Genomic DNA, 16845 nt, shown 5'->3' on the forward strand with positions numbered 1-16845 from the left:
GGAGGAGTTTTCCGCAAGACCTGCGTCGTCTGTAATATTCCAGCCACCGTCGAGCATATCCTCTGCGTGTGTCCAAAGTACGAGCTCGTGCGGCAACACTACGGCCTTTCGGGGAATATCGGCGACATACTGGGCGACGAACCTTCGATCCTGGCTACCCTGATCTACTTCCTGAAGGACACTGGATTGTTTTTCAATGTTTGATTCATTCCTTTCGGCCGGCGGGGCATCTCTACCGGATGCGGACGTCTGCTGCCTTTCCTGAAGAAACACGGTTGTTCCGTACTGTTTTGGCCGGATTTGGCATCTTGCCATTACGGTAAAAAGGCCATGGAGTGGTACGCCGCCAACAACGTGCAGGTGGTTCCCAAGGACAAGAACCCTCCCAACACGCCAAAGCTCCGCCCAATTGAGAAATACTGGGCTATTGTCAAGCGGAACCTAAAGAAGACCAAAAAAACTGCTAAGGGCGAGCAGCAGTTCAAGGCAAACTGGCTTTCTGCGGCGAAGAAGGTGGACAAGGTGGCTGTACAAAATCTTATGGCAGGGGTCAAGCGTAAGGCCCGGCAATTCGGATTTGGAAAAGCGGAAGCCTAACTGAATATTTTTCCTGAATTTTATACTAATTGAACTTGAAAAAGAAATTTAATTTGATTTTTTAAATAAACGATTTCACCGATTTACACGCGTTTTCCCTTGACCAAATTTTGACCGTATCACCCTTTAGTCAATAAGTTGACTCAATGTCAATGGTCTAGTTTGTTTTTCTGTGTTTCCCAAATTTTAAATGTCGTCCAACCAAAATTCTGTAAATTCCAACTGTGTTTTTTTTTCCCCAAGGCAGGCCTTATACCACTGATATCTTTCCTGCAAAGAGAAGAACTAGCCTAACTAAAATAAAGAGAAAAAAACAGAAACCTGGAGCGGAAAATCGTGCAAGCTTTCACTTGCAAGAAAAGTGCTTCGGTTCGAGACGTGGCTAAAAAAGTGGGATCCGCGAAGAGTAACGTCCAGCGGGCCAAGGCAAGAATGGGTCTAAAGACGTATAAGAAACAGAAGAAGCCAGAGCGGAGTGAAAAACAAGCCGCATCCGTCAAACAGAGGGCTCGGAAGTTATACGACCAATTGCTGTGCGGAAAATCGGTGTGCGTGATTATGGACGAAGAATCATACGTTAAATTCGTGATAAGTTCTACACCGTTTGTGATGCTGATGGCCGGTGGTATGCTTTCCAAACCGTTTGTGACAACGGATACAATGACAACCGATATTTACGTGCGTGAGTGTTTAAATGAGCGTCTGTTTTCCATGATCCGCACTGTTTTGGCCGGATTTGGCGTCGGTTCACTACTTCAAGGACAAGGTAGCCTGATATAAATCCAACATGGTTCAATTCGTACCCAAAAGATGCATCCGCCAAACTTTCCCCAGGCCAGGCCAATGGAAACTTTTTGGACCCTAACCAAAGCATATTTGCGGAAACATGTAAAGGCAGCAGATTCCTTTACAAAGTTTGCGAAAGACTTGAAAAAAATATCCAAAATTGTTGGAAAGGCATCTGTGCTGAAGCTAATGAGTAGCGTGAGATCAAAAATCCGCTCCTTGGCTTACGACTGATTGGATCTCGGATTTTCTACGTTTAACTGTAAGAGAATTCTATAGAGAACATGAAAACGAAATACCAATTTGCGAATTACATTATCGTTTTTTTTTATATCGTGGTTAGACATTCTAGGACACCCTATAGTGAAAGTTTTAATGCCCAAAATTTATAAATCTTATGCTAAACAATTTACAATGCAAATGTTGCCAGAACCTATAGATAGTAAGTATATTGTTAGCTTCTGAACTTTGAACTTTCTTATAATTTTAGGTTATCCAGGTATTATTCTTTTACGCTTTTCGTGATGTCAAATGTTTGTTGTTGTTCCTAATGTATAGAACTAATTTAAAATCCCGAGCTTATGAGAGAGAGAAGGATTAGTATTTTCCATTTAATTCCACTACTTTATTTGCTTATCCTTGACAGATACGCGTATTTCGTCTACAATGTGCAGACTTCTTCAGTGTCTTGTACTAATACTCGACTGAAGAAAAACATCGCATTTACCGAATATATATTAACACAGGTACATTTTCACTTAGAAACTAGGTAAACTTAAATTTAATTTTCTATAGGAACAGGTACTCCGCTGCTTACTCGTTGATGTGTCCTAGGTAGTAACTTGAAAAGCCATGTGTGTCCGTTTCCTTGATCCCTGTTGAGTAAAGTTGAATTACGTTGTTTGTTGATCTCGAGGCTTTCTGCAACATCCAATTTCCATGGTGTGGATACGGTTCGTAAAATCGTTATGTCCTCCGTCGATAGTTGGTGATCCTCTGTGAAGATGTGTTCTGCAACCTTTGATTTGAAATCATATGTTAGGCCTTTTTCTTCTTGCTTTTTGGCCTTATTAACCTCCGCTATATGTTCTTTAAATCTAGTTGCTAAAGTTCTCTTGGTTTGTCCTACATATACTTTGTTACAATGATTACAGCTTATTTTATATACACCTGCTTTACCTAAAACATTAACTGGGTCTTTAGTGGATCCTAACAATGATTTCAACTGGTTATGTCTACTGGTGAAAACTAAATCTAATCCGAATTGTTTTAACTGTGGTCTTAGTTTACAAGTAATATTTTGATCAAATGGAACGGACACTCGTTTCAATGGTTCAGGTGCTGTGGTGAGGGTTGTAAATAATCTCCTTTGTAGAATTCTCAACGGAGACGGACGACACACCGAACGGGTGAGCAGATCCCATCAACCATCACCACGACGCCGAGGGTTCACTCCATTGATGGGTTGGTTGTCAACCGATCGACGACCGCATTCACGGAAGAACAATTGACACACCTCAACAAGGGGCTAGGATACGCGGTTACAACCAAGCCAGACGTGGAGCAGATCATCATTGACGTAGAAACAGCGATTACCAAGACGCTTCCAACAACATCACAGAATACGGTTAGGACTATCACATCGAACATAATCAAGGACGGACAGGACGGACGCGCCAACGAAAAAGAAATTCGGATTGTAAAGGAGCTAAAAAGTAAAGCAGTATACTACGTAAAGGCAGACAAGGGAAACGCGGTCGTTATCATGGACAAGGACGATTACGATAATCAAATGACAACGAAGATTAACAACGGACCGTATAGACAGCTTCGAGTAGACCCCTTACAGAACATAGTGAAACGCGTGGAGAAAGCACTGAAGGAGTGCAAATCGATATTAGGAGATGGAGCAGGTCGTATACGGGAACCCAATCCCATTCTACCCAGGATCAAAGGTCTTCCCAAAGTCCACAAACCAGGAAATGAAATGCGAGAGATCGTGTCTGCAGTTGGTTCCCCCACCCACAAACTAGCGAAGTGGCTAGTCAAAGAGTTCCAGAGTATGCCGAATCAGTTCCAGAGTAAAGCAGTTAGTAACACCCAGGAGTTCACCCAGCAACTACAATCTTCAGGAGACATCAACGAGGACGAGATTATGGTATCTTTCGACGTCACAGCTCTTTTTCCCAGCGTACCGGTCAAGGAAGCGATCAACCATTTGGAGGACTGGCTATTAACACAACGAGATGATGCAGCATGGAGAAACAAGGTTCGGACGTACCTTAAGCTGACCCGCCTTTGTATGGAAGAGAACTACTTCTCTTTCCGAGGTAACTTCTACAAGCAGACGAAAGGAGCCCCAATGGGAAACCCCTTATCCCCCTTCTTATGTGAACTTTTCATGGCCAACTTGGAGACAATCCTGAAGGAGAAAGTACTATTACCAAACCGTTGGTGGAGGTTTGTTGACGATATCTTCAGCGTAGTAAAACGGGAAGCCCTTCCACAAATTTTAGATGAGATCAACAGAATTCATAAGGATATCAAATTCACTCACGAGGTAGAAAAAGACGGGAAACTCGCATTTCTCGATCTTCTAGTCATCAGGGAATCGTCATCATCTTCCTCGCTTGAATACGAAATTTACAGGAAACCAACAAGCACCAAAAGAGTTATCCCCTATACTTCCAACCATTCGTTCCAGCAGAAAATGGCCGCCTTTCACCACATGATTCACCGAATGCAGACTCTTCCACTCAGCGATACAGGAAAGGTTAAGGAATTACAGTACATCTTTGAAACAGCAAGACTCAACGGATACAAGGAGACCACAATCCAGGCAATCATCGATAAAAAAGCGAGAATTCTACAAAGGAGATTATTTACAACCCTTACCACAGCACCTGAACCATTGAAACGAGTGTCCGTTCCATTTGATCAAGATATTACTTGTAAACTAAGACCACAGTTAAAACAATTCGGATTAGATTTAGTTTTCACCAGTAGACATAACCAGTTGAAATCATTGTTAGGATCCACTAAAGACCCAGTTAATGTTTTAGGTAAAGCAGGTGTATATAAAATAAGCTGTAATCATTGTAACAAAGTATATGTAGGACAAACCAAGAGAACTTTAGCAACTAGATTTAAAGAACATATAGCGGAGGTTAATAAGGCCAAAAAGCAAGAAGAAAAAGGCCTAACATATGATTTCAAATCAAAGGTTGCAGAACACATCTTCACAGAGGATCACCAACTATCGACGGAGGACATAACGATTTTACGAACCGTATCTACACCATGGAAATTGGATGTTGCAGAAAACCTCGAGATCAACAAACAACGTAATTCAACTTTACTCAACAGGGATCAAGGAAACGGACACACATGGCTTTTCAAGTTACTACCTAGGACACATCAACGAGTAAGCAGCGGAGTACCTGTTCCTATAGAAAATTAAATTTAAGTTTACCTAGTTTCTAAGTGAAAATGTACCTGTGTTAATATATATTCGGTAAATGCGATGTTTTTCTTCAGTCGAGTATTAGTACAAGACACTGAAGAAGTCTGCACATTGTAGACGAAATACGCGTATCTGTCAAGGATAAGCAAATAAAGTAGTGGAATTAAATGGAAAATACTAATCCTTCTCTCTCTCATCATACAGGTATTCCACTAAGACGCCCACATTCATCAGGATCCCGAACTTGCTTTTCTGTAAGACTAAAAAAGCAAAAGCATGTTCTCATACTTCCTGTACCAAATGTTTTTCTTACAGCAACTTACAGAAAGCAACAGCAACCTACAGCAAAAGCAACAAAGTAAGTACGGGAACAAATCTAGTGAGCCAACTTGACTCAGTCTCTGATTTACTTTCGACGGGCGTGTACACTTTTAGAAATTTCTCCCTACGAATGAGTAAAACTGACTCACGCCAGCTCCGGTTTGGTATCACCATGTCCTTAAGCTAAGAAAGCTGTCTGAGGCACTTGGTCTGAATCAATGCACAAATGAATGATTGCTGCCAGTATGAAATGAACTCCACACGTACACGCAAACCAAAAATGTATTACAATTAATGTTAGTTCAATTTCCTATCATCCTCTGTGTGGTAGATAGAGTTGGTGTGGAATAATAATAATGAAATAAATAAAAACTTGAGAGGTGAGTCAAGTAATGAAACACTCAATTTGAGTTAAACTAAATAAGAGTGGAGCGTTGCAGAAGTGATAATAGAGAGATGCGAACAAAATCTCATGCTTAGTGAGGGGAAATTCTGACACAGCACGGAGGTATAAAAACGAGCTACCTAAGCTCGTAGAGGTCATTTTACTGGTTTTGGATTGAGATTCATTGAGAAATGCAGGCCAACTCCCCTTCACTCGATATCCCTAGGTCACGCCTCCACGACGCTGGACCTGTTCTTGGCAAACACTGGATTAGCCAAGCCGGTTGCCGTCAACGACCTGAGTTCGGACCACCAACCGGTGCTGACCGAGCTGGGCTGCAACGTGGCCCCTGCACCGTGCCTGCGGAAGGACTACCGTCGAGTGAACTGGGTCCATTTTCGGCGCGTGGTCGACCGCCACATCGTCGAAAACCCACCGTTCGACACAGTGGAGGACATCGACCCCCCTGGAGACCCTGGAGGGTCTCCATCAAGCCATATCCGTGGCTGACGAAGAGTGCGTTCGACGAGTTCCTGTGAGGGGTAAGTTTCAAGCAATTGATTCCCACACCAAACTCTTGATTCGGCTCAGAAATGTTCGTAGACGCCAGTTCCAGCGGACTGGGGATCTGCAGCGTAAATACGAAATGGTCGATCTGAATCGGCAGATCGCTTCCAGAATGGTCTCAATCCGGAACGAGAGTTTCGGGCGGCTCGTTCAGAACCTGGACGACCGTTCCAGACCATTCTGGAAGGTTGCCAAGGTGCTGAAGACAGGCCCAGGGGTTGAAAGGGTTGACGTTTTTTTACTACACTCGCTTCGTTTTCGTACGTGACAGTCCGTTTGTATTCGTACACTCATGCTCTAACGTCGTCTCCCTCATACATCACAAACGGTAGAATAACATTCGAGCAAAAAGAAAATCTTCAAATAACTATCATATGACATGTGTGATTTCATTCTAATTCCTCAATTTGGTGTAAATTAAACCATTTCTGATCAGAAATGTTATTACTAAGACAGCATTGCTTGCTATTTTCAGAATTCAGCAAGCACAACATAAGCAGCTTTTATTATTAGAAAAACTAAAATACATACATTGGTGACGGTCTTCGGCGACAGTGTCGTGTGACAGAGCCTGTCATATGACATTTTAATTTGGTACTGTACACGCAGGTCTTTTTTACGGGGGATATGCACCGTGTTAAAAAAAAATCTACTAGATTTTAATTTCTCACATGCTTAAATATTTTTAAAAAATCAGATTTTAATGCCATTTGTAATTATAGCATGCTATGGTCCATGTAGACAAATTTAAAAAAAAATCTGTATTTACACCAAAAATTGTGATTTTTTTAAAGTATGCCATTCAATTACCTATAGTTTGAAACGGATAATGTGATTGGAATCAAGTCGAAAGGTTTTATCGTTGTCGAGAAATCGTTAAATACGTACCGTGTAAATCGCAAAAAACCGTGTAAAAAACTACAAGGGACAGCCCAATTGGGTTGTACGCAATGATGACGTTGGACTACGTGGTATGATATAATAAATATTTTTGTTAACTGCAGCAGAAGCTTGTGTTTTTTCTAGGAATAGGAATTTTAGCAGGGTTCTCTCTGTTTATACTCTTTAGTATGGCTATGATTGCCCTGAAAAGAACCTTTTGATATGAATTTTAGTTGGGACAAATTAAGAAAATTAACTCTTTTGGAAAATGTTGGTGGCCCTGAAAAAGGCCGATGGTAGGTTTGCTGAAGGTGTGCCGAGAAAATGTGTTCCGTGATGCCGTCACTGAACACGCCAAGAGCAGACAGTCCCGGCCATGAATGTCGTCTACGCATCATTATCACCAACAACCAAGTAACAAAACGGCCCTTTTCAGGGCCACCAAGTTCATTTAAGAAAAGAGTTAGAGTAGAATTTTTAAAGAACTACAAAAATAGTTTTCACCATTAAGTCAAGGCTATTTATTCTCATTGATGGCGCTGTTCCATTGATGGTAAGTTAGAAATTTGGAAAAGTGGATGGAACGCTTTGGATGCATATTATGGTCAAAATAAGTCAATAGAAATCATTCATTATCGATCAGTTTCTTCCTAGAAATTTTTGATAAATAGTATTTTCTTGCAGAATATGTTAAAAGGGAGGGAATTTTTATGTATTTTTTATGCAGAATATGCAAAATGGGAGGGACCTCCATCCCCCACCAAAAGTTACAGAGTGTCATCAAAATATATGGAATGTTGAGATATTGAGATCCTGAAAGTGAATTTTCTCTTTCAAATTTAAATGTTTTGGCTCTCTGGGGATTGGTAGTAAAGTGGTTAAAAAATCTAGATAGAGCTGGAATTAGGGCGTAACAGCTTTTGTAAACAATGACTTCTCTCGATGATTTCTCGGAAGCCATGGCTCTCGCTGGTAAATCGACATCACCATCGAGTAGAGGAAGACTTCTCCAACCCGATGGATTTGTTGGTTTGTGTAGGCGTGCCTTAAATCCCGAGAAATCAAAGAAAGAAGTCTTTGTTTAAAAAGGCTGTTACGCCCTAATTCCAGCTCTATCTAGAAATGTATTAGAAAAAAAAATCTTTTTTATTTAATTCTAGCTTATTTAACAAAAAAATCCAGGAAAAAACTGAACGACAAAGTCCATAAGCGGTTTCTTTAGGTTGTCGTCAACTTTTTTTTGGAAAGCTATGTGAAATTCGCATGGATTTCATGCATTACATATGTGATATATTTTTTGAGTGTATCCCCTGTTTCCAAATTTGGCTACAAGATTACAACTCTGGAGAGCATTTTGTGTGGTCGCTGGGAGCGTGTGGTTCTGAATATGGCGATGAGTGTGCAAAATATTACGCAATTCCATCCTCCCTATTCGCACGTGCCAGAGGATCGGAGGCAAATGCCACTTCGACTTGTTTCGTCTATTTACTACTCTCTGACGACTGTGCTGGGGAAGCAGCATATGCATGTAGGTAATTGGTGGATTTGTTAGTTAATTTGACGCTTTTGGATAATGCTGGACATTTACCAGTTTTTCAACAGTTTCTTGTTGAAAATCAACATTCGGAAGCATTGTTATCGATGCGTAGCCATATTTCTGATCGATTGGTGATAAAGTTATTGAAATTGGACCAGGGGCAGCTGAGTTATTAACGTTCAAAATCTTTCATAATTTGTTACATGTTCCATTTTCGGTTTTCACAAAGTGTACCCCCATATAGAAATCACAGACGTAGTCCTACGTCAAAACCGCGTAAAAAAACCGGGCAAAAAAAAAACTTCAGTGTACTATGATAGCTTGGTTTTCAAGTGTCGGAGGCAAAGGCAGTTGATTATCACAGAAAATGTATCGACTACCGTGACCGCTTACAAGACTGGTTGGGCCTACTGAGCACACCACAAACTCTTTTCGAAAGCATTTTAAAACAAGATGGAATGTTTCTACCACAGACAAACAGACATAACTCTCGCATAACTTCATCGAACAACGGTAGATTCAAAAGTATAATAGTTGGTAGTACTGCCACCTGTGGCGCTCATGTTCGATTCCCCTGCGTTTGACGTTTACACACTACCTCCATCTGTTCAGCGTACTGCCCACCATAGTGTACTGAACAGATGGTGGTAAGGTTTTAGCAACGATGTTTTACTGTGAGAAATATTCAGTATGTTATGTCTGTCTGTGTTTCTTCTATAAATGACTTCCAATTTTGTTTACCTTAGGATTTGATAAAGAATCACAAATTGTTGCGATATTGTTATAAATCGAACACTTGATTCCAAACTTAGCCTACGGATTCACTTTGGCCTATGGAGGAAGATAAAAATGGAATGGAAAGATCGATCGGAGCGCTTCTTTTGTTTTTTTTTTTTTGTGAATTTGCTATTAGGCCCAAGTAGCTCTGTACCCTATAGCATGCTGCTACTGTTGATTCGTGACAGCCAGCGTTGTCGTTCTGTTATGTTCTGTACAGCACTGCTGACGATGACGACGGCGAGAGTGATGCAGGAAATTGATGCTATTGATCGACGTTTTATTGCGGTGCCGATGCTTAATATTTCATGAAGAACAATAATAATGGATGTAAAACAGAAATTTTATGTTCCATGACAAAGCGCAAACGTCATGGCCGCGACAGAGACCAAAGTGGGGGTACTTCATGCGGAAGAAATGAAAAATGATGCATGGGAAGCTTGCTTGGACAGGATGTTGAAAATGTGGGTTAAATTTTCATTCATGGCATGGCATGCAGGGTGGTTGGCTGTCAATCATTTATAGAATCATTCATAACAACATTGAGCCTTGACCAACGTTTATGCTCCCACAGTACCTATAGAATAAAAAGTTCAGGCTAATGACCCACCAGCGTAGTCAAGTTTAGCGCCACTAATTAATTAAAATTTCTCACATCTCATTTGTCCAGGGAAAAACGATTCCTTCCGATGAAGATTTAGTGCGACCTGGTGGCAAAGTGGCAGCAGCTGTGTCTCTTCATCCGAAAAAATAAAATCGCTCAGGAAAAATCGTTAGCAAAAACAGTGTCCCATTGCGGATCCCAGAAGGGACAAGGTAAAATCGAGATAACACTCCCAATGTCTTCTACAAATTGCTCCGAAAGCTGGATTGCTCCGACAACTACCAGAGCAAGATGAAAAAAGAAACAAGAACACAATTTATTAGCTGTCACACTTATCACATTCTTTAACACGTTTGTCTCCAGCTCGTTGCTCTTGGTCGGTTGGTGTCTCCATCCATCTCCGGAGAGGGCTGTGACTGGACCGTCGGTCGCAGTGTGGAGGGTTAAGTCCTCCGAAGCCTGAAGGACAACAATGATAAATTTGTTCAACCAGCTGACACACGAAGATCCACACTTGCTCTGGCCGAATGCTGCTGACAGAAGAAGAAAGCGAACGCGGCTGCCGTAGTCTGGTCAAAAATTAAATTTCCACGCTACACTGCCACTGTTCCAATCCTCGGGACGATCTAGGTGAGCTCGCTGCATTTTTTTTTTCAAGGTACGTACATAGGTCACGGTAAAAATGCTGTGACATCGAGGATGAAAAAAAAAACGCGGAAGGTGGAATTTTACTGTGCAATTTGCAAAACAGACCGGTGGGGATGGAGCACACACACACACACACACAAGCAGTGAAAGTATAATTTAATTAAAAATTTTATGTTCCATTTATTTAAAAGTTCGCTTGCACTCACGTGCAAATTCTGCACGTTGTCAGATAGTGAGCGCTAAGGATGAAATAATGGACTGGTTGGAGCACCTTTTGTACTCACACGGAACTGCATTTGTAGGTGGTGCGTTATGTAGGTATTTGTGAGAAGAGGCGGGCAAGGCACGTTTGTTTAAAGTGGTGCACTCATTTATCTAATTTTTGAGTTAAAAGTGCATAACTTTTTTACGGGGCTTGCTGGTTAAGAAGGGTATGAGTTTAATATAAATTGCTATGTGTCGGTCGACTGGTTCTGCCTTTAGGTAAGATTAAACGGTATTCATAGATCCCGAGGAAACCGCTTAAGGTAACCTAAATATACATATTCAATAGTTTTGAGATGCATATTTGGAATTGCTAAGAAAATTTAAATCTGATTTCTTGGTATTGATTTCAGGCACATAATAAATAAAACAGAGAGTTTCTATTTTACGACGATTCGGCGCAATGTATTTTGCCTTCTTATTAGCATAACTGTAATATTAAGTTAAATTGTTTATATTTAATTTATAAAAATTTTCGATATCAATTTACTCACTAGATTTATGTTTCTTGTCGTGTCTAGTATAATCTTTACTGTGTATTTTTGGTTGGTTGGTACTTACATCACTAGTTGTATAATTGAGATCGGCAATGTGGTATATATTATATAAATTTTATTAGGTTTACCGTGAATAATTTAATTTACGGTATGCTTCTTCGGTTTGATGTTGTTCACTATTATACACTAAAAAATCCCACACATTTTTAATGACGAATATCCATGTTAAATTCCACATGATTTTCATGTGACCACACATAAACAGAATCCTCCCAGAAGCACACATGAAATTTATGAGTCAAATGAATAGTATGTGTGCTGCGGTGAGGGTTGTAAATAATCTCCTTTGTAGAATTTTCGCTTTTTTATCGACGATTGCCTGGATTGTGGTCTCCTTGTATCCATTGTGTCTTGCTGTTTCGAAAATGTACTGTTATTCCTTAACCTTTCCTGTATCGCTGAGTGGAAGAGTCTACATTAGGGTGTTTCATTTTGAAAAAAGTGATGAATTTTTGATAGGCCACCCTCCAGTTCGATTCATAGCCCCAAAATATGAACCTGTGCAAAAAATGGTAAAGATTGATGAAGGTTTAGAGGTCGCGCCAATGATTTGGATTTTGTATGGAGATTTTGGTGAATTAGTATGGGAAATTATTGATTTTCGTTTACATTGCTCTAACTTTGGTTGTAGTTGTCCAAACGTTGAAAAAAAAAATATGTGGTTGTCATGACAATGATCAACAAGCCTGTTGTTGTTGCGATGAAATTGGCGTTGTTGCCTTGTACATATTCATCTGTCAATTTACCCTATTTTGCCATTTTTTCACATTTTTATAATTCTTGATACGCTGCAAAACTGAGCGTAGCAACTGTAGGCTTTTTGTTTATTGCCATAGCAATAACATACTAAATTTTTTCGACATTTGGACAAGTAGAAGCAAAGTTATAGCGATATAAGCGATTTTTTAAATTCTTCCATAGTAATTCCCATACAAATTTCAAATCATTGGCGCGACCTCTAAACCTTCATCAATCTTTACCAATTTTTGCACAGGTTCATATTTTGGGGCTATGAATCGAACTGGAGGGTGGCCCATCAGAAATTCATCACTTTTTTCAGAATGAAGCACCCTAGTCTACATTCACGATTTTACGAATCATGTGTTGAAAAGCGGCCATTTTCTGCTGTAACGAATGGTGCTTGTTGGTTTCCTGTAAATTTTGTATTCAAGCGAGGTAGATGAGGACGATTCCTTGATGACTAGAAGATCGAGAAATGTGAGTGAGTGAATTCGATATCCTTGTGAATTCTGTTGATCTCATCTAAAATTTGTGGAAGGGCTTCCCGTTTAACTACGCTGAAGATATCGTCAACAAACCTCCACCAACGGTTTGGTAATAGTCCTTTCTCCTTCAGGATTGTCTCCAAGTTGGCCATGAAAAGTTCACACAAGAAGGGGGATAGGGGGTTTCCCATTGGGGCTCCTTTCGTCTGCTTGTAGAAGTTACCTCGGAAAGAGAAGTACCCAACAAACATTGAATGTTTAATAAGAGCTTCTTCAGGCAAAAATAAGCTTCTTCAGTTAAAAAATGGCTTATTCAGCTGTTAATCAACTCAAATTGTTTGTTGGGTAGTTCTCTGGCATACAAAGGCGGGTCAGCTTAAGGTACGTCCGAACCTTGTTTCTCCATGCTACATCCTCTCGTTGTATTAATAGCCAGTCCTCCAAATGGTTGATCGCTTCCTTGACCGGTACGCTGTTTTTCCCAGCTGTGACGTCGAAAGATACCATAATCTCGTCCTCGTTGGTGTCTCCTGAAGATTGTAGTTGCTGGGCGAACTCCTGGGTGTTACTAACTGCTTTACTCTGGTACTGATTCGGTATTTTCTTCAGTCGAGTATTAGAACAAGACACTGAAGAAGTCTGCACATTGTAGACGAAATACGCGTATCTGTCAAGGATAAGCAAATAAGGTAGTGGAATTAAATGGAAATTACTAATCCTTCTCTCTCTCATTATACAGGTATGCCACTAAGACGCCCACATTCATCAGGATTCATCATGGCAACCAGGCCGTCGGAGCCAAATAAATTCATCGGATTGAAGAAAACCATCACATCGCTTCACAAGGACGTAGCATTTCTGAAGAAATGCCAAAAATAAAAGGTCATACCTATAAGCCATAGGATTAAGGTACGGACACCCACCCCACCCAGCGTAGTAAAGAGAATGAAAGCAGAGCTCATCAAGGATAGCATCAGACGGCTGTATAGCAAACTGGACATGAAGGTTTTGGAATGTTATTATCTACATCTCAAATTGGCCAAGGAATATCCAATTAAATTCCAGAAGTTTCTGTCTAGGGCCAAGGTAGCAGAGGAGTGTGAATCGGATAGGAAGCGGAAGCTGCAGGATAGCAAGCTAAACAGACTACGAAAGGAGTCTCAACGGAGACGGACGACACACCGAACGGGTGAACAGATCCCATCAACCATCACCACGACGCCGAGGGTTTACTCCATTGATGGGTCGGTTGTCAACCGATCGATGACCGCATTCACGGAAGAACAATTGACACACCTCAACAAGGGGCTAGGATACGCGGTAACAATACAAGCCAGACGTGGAGCAGATCATCTTTGACGTAGAAACAGCGATTACCAAGACACTTCCAACATCAACACAGAATACGGTTACGACTATCACATCGAACATAATCAAGGACGGACAGGAACAAAGTCGCACCAACGAAAAAGAAATTCGGATTGTAAAGGAGCTAAAAAGTAAAGCAGTATACTACGTGAAGGCAGACAAGGGAAACGCGGTCGTTATCATGGACAAGGACGATTACGACAATCAGATGACAACAAAGATTAACATCGGACCGTATAGACAGCTTCGAGTAGACCCCTTGTAGAACATAGTGAAACGCGTGGAGAAAGCACTGAAGGAGTGCAAATCGATATTAGGAGATGGAGCAGGTCGTTTACGGGAACCCAATCCCATTCTACCCAGGATCAAAGGTCTCCCCAAAGTGTGGTGGATCTGCGACCAATCTACCCGAAAGTAGTTTCGTCGCGATTCTTGGAACTTGTTGACTGAGGAATCCACTTCAGCCACCACCGGATAGAGGTCCGAGCTGAGTTCCTGAAACACCACAGATTGCGAGATGTTGCACATGTTGCTGATGTAGTTATCGATGGTGGCGTGAGTACCGGACCTACTCAACCGGGAGGGAGTGTTCGGACTCAAGATGTTGTACTGCGCTTCCTGCAGATCGTTGTTCAGGATGGTGCCGTTTTGATTGCGCCAACTGTTGCCCCAGGCTTTGATGTTTGGCGTTCAGGTGTAGTAAGCCGCAATGATGGTGATGGAGCCAAGCGATGTGCCGACTTCAACCCCAATGGCATCAATAATTTTGATTTTGAAGTTCGGCAGCTGGTGGCAGTTGATGTTACGCCTCACAGCAACGTCTACTCCCCCTCCTCTTGCACTGGTTCTGTCGAGTCTCAAGAGCCGAAAATCCGATAGGTAGATGTTGACTTCCGGCTTCAGTTTCGGTGATGATGGTAATGTCGATTTCCTTGGCGTTAAGGAAGTCAAGCAGTTCAATATGCGTGTTCTTCAGCGAACAAGCGTTCCAATTTGCAATCTTTATAGCTTCACGGTCCATACTTAATAACAAGGGACAGTGCAGTATGAAGCTGTTCAGATCGGGTCTTGTAGGTGCGCAGGATGTTTTTTTTTTGCCGCTGGTTTTTATGATGTTTCCAAAATATGTTATAAGACCAGTATTTAGTTTTATAAGCTTCGCGTCTTGCGCTTTTTAGGCAAATGATAAAGCAGGGGCAGTGGTGGGACCTTGGTTCGGCTGGGCCGCTGCAGCAGCGAGGCGATGCTGGGCTGATTGACGGCTAGGGGCCGCTTGCTCTGTTGGAGAATACCGAGTGCTAAGGGCTCGTTGATTGTTGAGGGGAAGCGGTGCTAGTTTCGGGACCAGCCGATGGGACTGGATTTCAGGGTACTGATCATCAGTGTTGGCCGGGGGCGCACGGTTATTGTGGTGGCGACCAATCTGGTTGCCTGTTGCCGCCTTTGGAACACTTGGGCTAGTTGTAATCAACTTGACCACAGGACGCTGTCGCGTGAGTACCTCCACACTTGTCACAGCGTGGCTTCACATGGCAATTTTTCGTGCCATGGCCGTAAGAGAGGCAGTTCATGCACTGCATTACATCACAGTGTTGAGGTCTGTACGACTACCAAGAGATAATAACCTGGAACAGATCCCGGATGTTGTCTTTCAGCCTGGCAAGTGTGGTGGAGCCCTTCATGTAGTGGACCAGGAATAACTAGTCCCAGTAGCTGGTGTTCGGTAAGGGTAGACGATTCATCGGATACTGGTTGTAGACAAATTCACTCCAGCTCAGCCTTCACAATAGCTGCTTCGAATGACGGCAAACCTCGCAAAACTACCTTCAGTGGCTTCAATGATGGCAAATCATGGGTGTAAAAATCCACCTTGTTGTCCTTCAGGAAACTTCCGATAGCCTTGAACTCCTCCAAGCTGGAGCACATAATTTTAGTTCCGATGCTGCAGAGCTTAAACCGAGGATGTGGGTTGCGATCTGTCAACACAGTCCTAAGCTGGTCGACATCCTTCATTGAAGTGAAGAGTGGTTGAATCCGCTCCTGTGTTGTGATGACAACAGTGTCACCACCACCTCCATTGTCTTCATCGAGCACTGAGAACTGGTTGCTTTGTAGCACACGGTTTTCAGCGTCGTTCTTTGACGCTCCGGTCTGCGTTCGGGCCTTCTTCGTAGGGCCCCCTACTAAAGGGTGATACGGTCAAAATTTGGTCAAGGGAAAACGCGTGTAAATCGGTGAAATCGTTTATTTAAAAAATCAAATTAAATTTCTTTTTCAAGTTCAATTAGTATAAAATTCAGGAAAAATATTCAGTTAGGCTTCCGCTTTTCCAAATCCGAATTGCCGGGCCTTACGCTTGACCCCTGCCATAAGATTTTGTACAGCCACCTTGTCCACCTTCTTCGCCGCAGAAAGCCAGTTTGCCTTGAACTGCTGCTCGCCCTTAGCAGTTTTTTTGGTCTTCTTTAGGTTCCGCTTGACAATAGCCCAGTATTTCTCAATTGGGCGGAGCTCTGGCGTGTTGGAAGGGTTCTTGTCCTTGGGAACCACCTGCACGTTGTTGGCGGCGTACCACTCCATGGCCTTTTTACCGTAATGGCAAGATGCCAAATCCGGCCAAAACAGTACGGAACAACCGTGTTTCTTCAGGAAAGGCAGCAGACGTTTATTCAAACACTCTTTCACGTAAATTTCTTGGTTGACAGTCCCGGAAGCTATGAAAATGCTGCTTTTCAAGCCACAGGTACAGATGGCTTGCCAAACCAGATATTTCTTTGCGAACTTTGACAGTTTCATGTGCTTGAAAACATCTGCTACCTTTCCCCTTCCTTTTGCCGTATAAAATTCCTGTCCCGGAAGCTGC

At 42.0% G+C, this 16845-nt stretch overlaps 1 protein-coding gene across 1 annotated transcript; it reads left to right on the top strand.

The window, feature by feature from the left end:
- The first annotated feature begins 2771 nt into the window (after nucleotides 1-2771).
- On the top strand, nucleotides 2772-5239 carry LOC135699238 (uncharacterized). The gene is made up of 3 exons (XM_065219440.1): nucleotides 2772-3713; nucleotides 5051-5100; nucleotides 5162-5239. The coding sequence occupies exons 1-3, from the start codon at nucleotides 3149-3151 to the stop codon at nucleotides 5237-5239; spliced, it is 693 nt and encodes a 230-aa protein (XP_065075512.1). The 5' UTR covers nucleotides 2772-3148.
- Nucleotides 5240-16845: the final 11606 nt, after the last annotated feature.

Source organism: Ochlerotatus camptorhynchus, unplaced genomic scaffold (genome assembly GCF_037179485.1).
Source record: "Ochlerotatus camptorhynchus isolate MF236.1 unplaced genomic scaffold, CSIRO-AGI_Acam_v1.1 ptg000105l, whole genome shotgun sequence".
Taxonomy (NCBI): domain Eukaryota; kingdom Metazoa; phylum Arthropoda; class Insecta; order Diptera; family Culicidae; genus Ochlerotatus; species Ochlerotatus camptorhynchus.